General features: G+C 34.0%; 1 protein-coding gene across 1 annotated transcript; it reads left to right on the forward strand.

Annotated features, from left to right (window-relative positions):
• The first annotated feature begins 3,016 nt into the window (after positions 1–3,016).
• On the forward strand, positions 3,017–7,406 carry LOC112506954. The gene is made up of 5 exons (XM_025111300.1): positions 3,017–3,333; positions 4,600–4,752; positions 6,215–6,310; positions 6,952–7,072; positions 7,155–7,406. The coding sequence occupies exons 1-5, from the start codon at positions 3,067–3,069 to the stop codon at positions 7,316–7,318; spliced, it is 801 nt and encodes a 266-aa protein (XP_024967068.1). The 5' UTR covers positions 3,017–3,066; the 3' UTR covers positions 7,319–7,406.
• The last annotated feature ends 575 nt before the right edge of the window (positions 7,407–7,981 follow it).

Genomic DNA, 7,981 nt, shown 5'->3' on the forward strand with positions numbered 1-7,981 from the left:
AAGAGTTCCCATGGTTATCACAAATTTATGGAGTTCACTCATTATTATATATATATATACCCCTCTCTCTCTTTATATATATATATATATATAGCGATGGGTTTCGGTGAAAAAACAAGTTATGATAGAAAAGGTAAGAAGAGATTTCCACATTTGGATCAATCATAATCGAATATCAACATCAATGAAATGCACCAGATCAATTACTTTCTAAATCACAATTCATTAGTGGGCATGAGATTAAAAGTGATCAAGGGTGAAGATCTCTTCTTACGCTTCCCACCTTAACTCTTTTTATCATACGATCATTTCTCTCTCTCTCTCTCTCTGTCCACACACACACACACACACACATATATATATATATATATATATGTGTGTGTGTGTGTGTGCTTGTATCAGAAAACCATATATAGAAGATATTGTGTCTTCTGCACAATCGTGTTGAATGTCTTTGTTATTTGTTACACCCTTGCAGAACACGAACGTAAATTTATTCAACACAAACCACAAATGGTAGAAAAATATGAAAATGTATCATGGTATTACTATAAGCTATATTTTATGTTACTTTAATTGCTTCCTGACAACAATCTCAAAAACTGATTTGAGTTTTGAAATAATTTGTAACCATAAGAGTACGACATCATTGCATATGGGTCGAACACGGGTAGACAAGAGAATAAGCACATATTTACTCACAAATATTTGCTAGTTGAGCACGATCAATTATCAAAAGGTTGGATCATTGCTACAAATCAAATAACACAACTACTCACTTAAAAATAATGAAATTACTTGAAGAATCTTAGACCTATGGAACAAATAGTTGCAGAGAATTGAAATCCACAATCAAAGTAAAAAATCTAAGCTCGAAACATAAATTAAGAAATAAAACAGAGCATAAAAGGGAGAAGGAGATACAGTTACTCTTTAATTCATAGATTCATTCCCAAAATCGAGTACAATACTTGGCAGAGCTTTAAATCCGGATTTTGTAAGCTTCTTAAAACTAAGCTAAAAATCTACTATAACACGTAATGGAAATCCTAAAATTGGGAAAACGTACTATAGAGACTTAATCCTTAAAATGAAGCACAAAAAACCTTAAATATGCAGGACCAAATGACCGAAATAACCCCAGGTAAAAACATATTTTTAGGGCCTACAACGGAGTTCACGGGCGGGTGCCTAAAACGCTCCCAACCATGAGTAGCGCAAAGTTGTCAAAATCCAGAATTCCTCTTGCTTGTGGCCATGCAACTTAATTACTCATGGACGTGAGCAACTTCCAACTCCTTTTCTTCATCTTTTTCACTTTCTACACCGCTTGCACTTCCTTTCTTGTTCTCTTTCTCGAGTCGACATACACCTATACACTGAAAATACTCGCAAAAACGTGAAAATACTTGCTACAAAGTAAAATACATTGAAAAGAGAAAAAAGTTATAAAAAATTAAGAAAAATGCATGAGACACGCTAGAACCAGATACAAAAATGATGCCATTTATGCTATAAAATGAGAAGAAAACATGTGAAACACATGGGCACGCTGAATACGTTTGTTATTTAGCAAGACCTTCACTTGACACTATCTTTTATAAAAAAACGATTTGAGCTTTAACCCTAGAACCTGTGTTATACATTGTGTATGTAGAGTTAGGAGGAGGAACTCTTAAGGCTACTAACCTGACACAAATTTCTAAACCGAAGTACATGTATATGTAAATTCTTTAGAATTTTGCAGGGTTGCAGGAGGGTGCTATTTGTTTAAACTTTACCATCTACATCTTTTTAAAGGCTATGTATGTCATACATGTTTAGTATATTATAGAAATATTATGTATAAAACTGTTCTATATATGTGTTTGGGATCGGACATCAGTAGTGACATGGCATACGACAATATGAGACCCCACACATGATACAAACGAGTTGCCACACATAAAATCGAAGGTCCTTAGCAGCCTTTTTAACTAAGTTTTTAATTAAATTCATTATCTATTACGCTCAGGAGAGAAATTATGACTTTAATTTAATACTTATTTAAAGTTACTAGAAGGGTACTCGCGGAATGCAGCAAAATATATCTCGATTTTAATGTTTCGTTTTATTCTTTATCCGAATATGTTATAATGCGGTTTTTATGTGGTTTTAAAAAGGAGATAATGTTTTTATTTATGAATAAAATATAAATTTGAAGATATCATAAAATTTTGAAAATAAATATATCAATATTAGTATTAAATTAACTATTTAAAAGTTTTTGTGTAATTTCTTTAATTCAATTTTTGTATTATAATTTAGTTTAGATTTAATAACAAAGTAATTTATTTTTGATTTAATAATATGATTTTTTATAAGGATAATAGTTAAAAATTATGTTAGAACTCAATGATTATTCTAATTATATTTTAAAAAATTATATTTAAAATAAGATATTTATCCGGAGTTTGATTATGTTTATCTGCAGTTAGTTATACGAATTCAAAAATGAAGCTTTAATAAGTTGTATTTACGCACAATTTACTTATAATCTTAAATTTTAAGTAATATGCATTAATAAACAGTACTTCATGCAAAAAGAATGATTTTTAAGAGTTTTTGTCAAATGCTTTATAATATAGTATAAACTTAGGGGCCATTTACCTAAACACTTACCCGGTAAGTGTTTAACGGTTAAATTCAACTCTATCGTTTACTTTAGCGGGTAAGATTTTAGTCTACCAAAACGTCATCGTATGTAACAATTTACCCGGTAAGCGCTAACCCTAGTAAGAGTCGTCGCCATCACTTACCGGATAAGACTTTCGGTCCTTGCCTTCGTTCTTACCAGGTAAGATTCTTGGTTCTTTTTATATTCATCTGGTAAAAGAATGTGATTTGGTAAGCACTTACTCAGTAAACCTTTGGTAAACGGGTCTTAAAAGCTTTTAAGTATATGGGGGCCTCGGTCCAGTAAAATTAGGGCCCATTTTAATGGGTGATGTTTGAACTTCTAAGATAACATCCGACAACCAATGGCGCGCACACTCTGTTAGACTTAGAGACAGAGAGGATAGAAAAATGGCGGTTCTGACTCTACCACACTGTTTTCCATTACAATCGGTCAACGGTCGGAATAAAGGTGAGCTAAAACAGAGTAAATGTGGTGGTCGTTGGTGGTGTACGGTTGCCGCACAGCAGCAGGAGTTGTGCACGCAATTTGAGAGAATAAGGATCGATAAATCGGCTTTGAAGTTGGAAGAAGCATGCTCAGATGCGGAGCTTTGGGCCACTTCGCTTCTTCGAGTGAGATCCTTCTACGATTTCAAGTCATCTTTTGGAATCGAAGTGAGTTAAACTTGACCTAGCCCTTTTTCACCTCAGTTCTAGTTTTTGCCGTTTTGGTCTATCTGGTTATTACACGGACATGCTACTTGATATCATGCTATGAAGCTATCAATTATTTTGTCAAAAATTGAACTTCCCTTTTGAGTTGCCATTTGTATAGCGTTTGATAGGAGGAAAGAAGCATGGGTATAGTTGATTATCTGAAACTTGAAACAAGTATTTGTGAGATTAGAGTTGAATTTGGACTTTAGAAAAGTAGTAACATCGTAAAACTCATATTCTTTAAGAATTTATGTAATCTATTATCATCAAACCATATTATAAATCTTTTCAATATAAGATTATCCATTTCAGTTCTTATTTTTCCGTTAAATTTTCATAATCAATTTTCAGATCAAGTTGGTTAACCCTTCGTGTTGCTAGCTAGGTTTAGGGTTTGAAATCTTATCCCCTTCCTCTAGTGTTGTAAAGTTAATGTTAAATTAGAGAAGAAACCAAAACGCACATCATATCTTGTCATTTAGGATTTGTAGGTAAGCAGCCTTTTCTTATTTGTGAAACAATAAAATGTTAACCTGCAACTTAATATGATCTGACCAGTGTATAGCTGTTCTGTAAAATCCTAGTTATGAATGGTAACGTCTGAAGATCACAGAAAAAAACATATGCCAAGTTCATATTATTTGTGGATAAGGAACAGGTATTCACGGTTCTGAGATCTAACAGAGTTATGATGAAAAATTTAATCACGTGGTTGTCACCTGTTCGATTGAACCTTTTCAATGTCAAAGTTGCTGCCCACATTGGAGTCTTCTATGTATACTAGTGTGTGTATGTGTGTGAAGCAAGAGTACAAGTTTACACAGTATGCACATCTTTAAATAATATTTACTTGTTACTTGTCAATTGTATGAGCATCAGAATTATGCATCTGCCTGCGGATTCTCTGTAATTTATGACCTTTTTTGGCATTTATGGCACATCCCATTTCCATTTTCAATGTGGATGAATTGCTATCAGTGTTCAGTATTTAGTTATTCATGTTGCATGTAGCTCAATTGTATTTCCTTGTAGCTTCAACTAATTTCGATGTATGAACTTAGTGTTTACCCGTGCCTGAGTCTTTCAATTGCTATATGTAATGCTGATATATGTGCCCCCCTTTTGAAGATTTTAGAGAGGTTATAGTATGAACATATGCATCTTTGTTTTTTGGTTTTTTGATGTAACAATACTGATGCTTTTTTCTCCTCTTTAAGTTTTTAGGATCATAAAAAGTATTTGGCTGAACATGAGTTTGAAGCTTTGAAAGAACGTCTTGCTGGTACAAAGGAAGGTCAAAAGGTCTCTTGCATCAATGCCACACTACCAATCTCACAAACAAGGAATTTTCCAGACGAGCTATGTTCTTCATCTAAGGTACCGTAAGGCGTTGGTTGCTTGGTATTGGGACCAAACGCCATATCTGGTCCGGCAAATGTTCAAATCACCAATTGCCAAGATACACTTTGTTTAGTGGCTTGGTCGTCCCAGATTTGTGTGGACAATTTGGGTCTCCACTGTTGATCCAAAAGTTTGGATACAACTCAAACATGAAATTAGTCTAGGTATGTAAGAAGTAAGTTTACCGTCTGCGGGGGAAAATTTGCAATTTTAACTTTTAGGAATTTACTTTAGGTTTTTCTTTTGTTAATACGTACTTATTTTCAATACCATATACTTAAATCGTATAAATACAAAACAACAATGTTTACATAGCTACATATTCTTAATACCTCAATATTAAAAAGAACAAAATATATTCTTTAGCGGTTTGGCAGACAAGTAACAGAAGCTGCAAGCCAAACCTCTAAAATTTAAGGAACAAAGATCTACTGGAATTGAATAACTCTAAGGTCCCGTTTGGTTTGTGGGTTTTGATATGATTTAGAGGGATTTGGAGTTCAATTCCATTCCAATCCTATATTTTGGTTTGAAGGAATGCTTGGATTTGGAATCCCACAAACATGGGAATTAGAAATCCCATGGGGGTGGTTGGTATTTCGTGAAATGACGAAGGATCGTGGGAAAATAGGAGTTAAAGATGAGAAGTGTAAGAAGAGATTTGGATCCTTGATCACTTTCTATCTCAAACCAACCCATGAATTTCGCTTTAGAAGGGAATTCATCTTGTGCTTTTCATTAGTGTTGATCTAGTGGAACTCTTCAATTAGGATTGATCCAAGGGTGGAGATCCCCTTCTCAATGCAAATCTCATTCTCACCGGAACCCACCCCTTCGCGGGATTTCATAGGATTTTTGTAATAATGTTTTAAAATATCTTAAAGACACTTATTTTGTAATAATCAACTGATAAAAAGGTAATTTAATTATTTCGATAATTTGTTTTTATAAATTATTTCTAAAGAATAGAATTCAATTTCATTCCAAATCCTACAAACCAAACACTCCAAAGATTCCAAATTTTCCCAATTCCATATCCTTCTACGAAATCCAAATCCCTCAAAGAACATTCCGTCAAACCAAATGGGCCCTAAGTCATTTTATTTGGACAGAAGACAAAGATAAAGAAACAAAAAAAACTCAACACATAATTATGTATATGAACTTTGAGTCTTGGACCTACAACCGTTTGGTTCAAACAGTGCAACTGGTATCCGTTGGACCAAAAGGCCACATGTAACCACTGTAATCATTTACGGTGTGGTTTGCTTGATTCGGTTGGCAGTTGGCCTTTTATTTTCTCAGTGCACTCCTGGCCACAAGTATCCATCTTTGGTTTATACAACTTCAGATGTGGATGCATGTTTTGTTGTAAATTATTTTCCCCTGGTCATATGATGCAATGTTCCAACCCTTACCCGATAAATCTTTTATGTAGTTTTCAGACAATGGAGAAGATCGAGTTGTTGTTGGGACTCTGGATCTTAATCGGTGTTTGAGCCTCCCTAATGAGATAACAGGAATAAAGCCAAAGGTATTTCTTTCACCCAAATCCTATTGAATATATGGAAGCCTCCATTTGAAACTCAAGTTTCAGAGTAGATTCAAAGACTGCATATAACTACCATTTTTATATGATTCAATGTTATGTAATTTATATTTGATATAAACCACCATTTTGATATGAATCTGTTGACTAATGAAGCTACTTTGTATGTTGTCAGTCAATCCCATGCTTTTCTAAATTACTGGATATCATACTTCTGTTGTTCACCTAAGTTTTAAACATTACACAATTGTAGTTGTCATTCATAATTCATTCATGTACCATAGATGGCTCTTGAATATTTCTGCACGACCATATTGGTATGTGTTTAGTTGCCTTCTTGTTGTAGCTCCATGACTATTCAGATGCTACCTAGATTCTTCAAGGATATGCATAATCTCCCTTCCTCGCAAAATTAGAGATTTGGTGTTTTTTGAATTCAAATAAGTGAAGACTGAGAAGCAAAGGAGAACAGTGTCAACCATAAACACAGTATTAAAATAATTACTTAACTGATCAATTACAAGCAGAAGAGAGAAGTTGTAATTTGATGTAGTCGATGCGTTTTGAAATTGTTGTGCTAAATATTAATGCTAGCATCTGATTCTTGGAATTGGAATGAAAAACAGGGAATCGAGGGTGATATTGCGAGGGGGTATCTAAGTAATGTATGTGTTGTGAAGGAATGCCAGAGGAACGGGCTTGGTTTGTTGCTTGTGGAGAAATCAAAATCAGTAGCACAAGATTGGGGTAAAATCTGTTTTGTTGATATACTCATTCCACAGAAGTTTCGTTAATAAATAATCAAGCAGTGCGGATGTGGATGTTTCAGGGATTAGTGATTTGTATGTGCATGTTGCTGTTGACAATAATGCGGCCAGAAATCTGTACACGAAATGTGGGTTCACTTATGAGAGTGAAGAACCCGCATGGCAGGCAAGGTTTCTTGATCGCCCGCGAAGGCTTCTTCTCTGGATTGGTATTCCCAACCATTAGGACTCGTAACTTCAAATCATTATATATAAGAAAAAAACTTGTTTTTCCTGTATGTAAAAAAGTAGTTGTAATTGTGATATATATATATATATATATATATATATATATATATATATGTATGTATGCAGTCATTTTGTGTATAATTGAAGTTGATTAATGGTATTGTGTATGGTGATAGGAATATGTTAATTTTTATGAAACAAGGAAATTGGTACAACATTTGTTTGTTGCATCCATCAACTGTTTTGTTATTTAGCCTCCTCAAAAAATTGTGTTGTCCCTTCATATAAATATTCACATCCATGTGGTACGTTAATAATTTGTTACTACCACCAATATAAATATAAATATAAATATAAATACGTTGTTCAACCAACTCAATTGATACAAAGAAATGTAATTGAACCACAAATGTGGTGTCTGATTGGTTTGAGCTTGACTCGTCAAAAGTACTAGGAGGTACCAGGTTGAAATCCAAGGAGGAATAAAAATCCTCTTGTGGCCATGGAGGTTTAAATGCGGTGACTCCGAGCTATCTGCAAAGCAGGTGGTCGTCCTGGGATTAGTCGGCTCGTATAGCGGGTTGGATATGCAGGTTAATTAGAAAAAAGAAAAAGAAATGTAATTGTTTTCTCTTTAATCAATTCACACCCATCTCATATA

Source organism: Cynara cardunculus (assembly GCF_001531365.2).
Source record: "Cynara cardunculus var. scolymus isolate 2C chromosome LG 2, CcrdV1, whole genome shotgun sequence".
NCBI lineage: Eukaryota > Viridiplantae > Streptophyta > Magnoliopsida > Asterales > Asteraceae > Cynara > Cynara cardunculus.

Excerpts from the sequence above, each read along its gene's own strand:
- LOC112506954 (XM_025111300.1), top strand. The coding sequence starts at position 3,067 with ATGGCGGTTCTGACTCTACCACACTGTTTTCCATTACAATCGGTCAAC. Across the intron at positions 3,334-4,599 it reads AGTCATCTTTTGGAATCGAA|GATCATAAAAAGTATTTGGC; the intron begins GTGAGTTAAACT and ends TTAAGTTTTTAG. Across the intron at positions 6,311-6,951 it reads TAACAGGAATAAAGCCAAAG|GGAATCGAGGGTGATATTGC; the intron begins GTATTTCTTTCA and ends AATGAAAAACAG.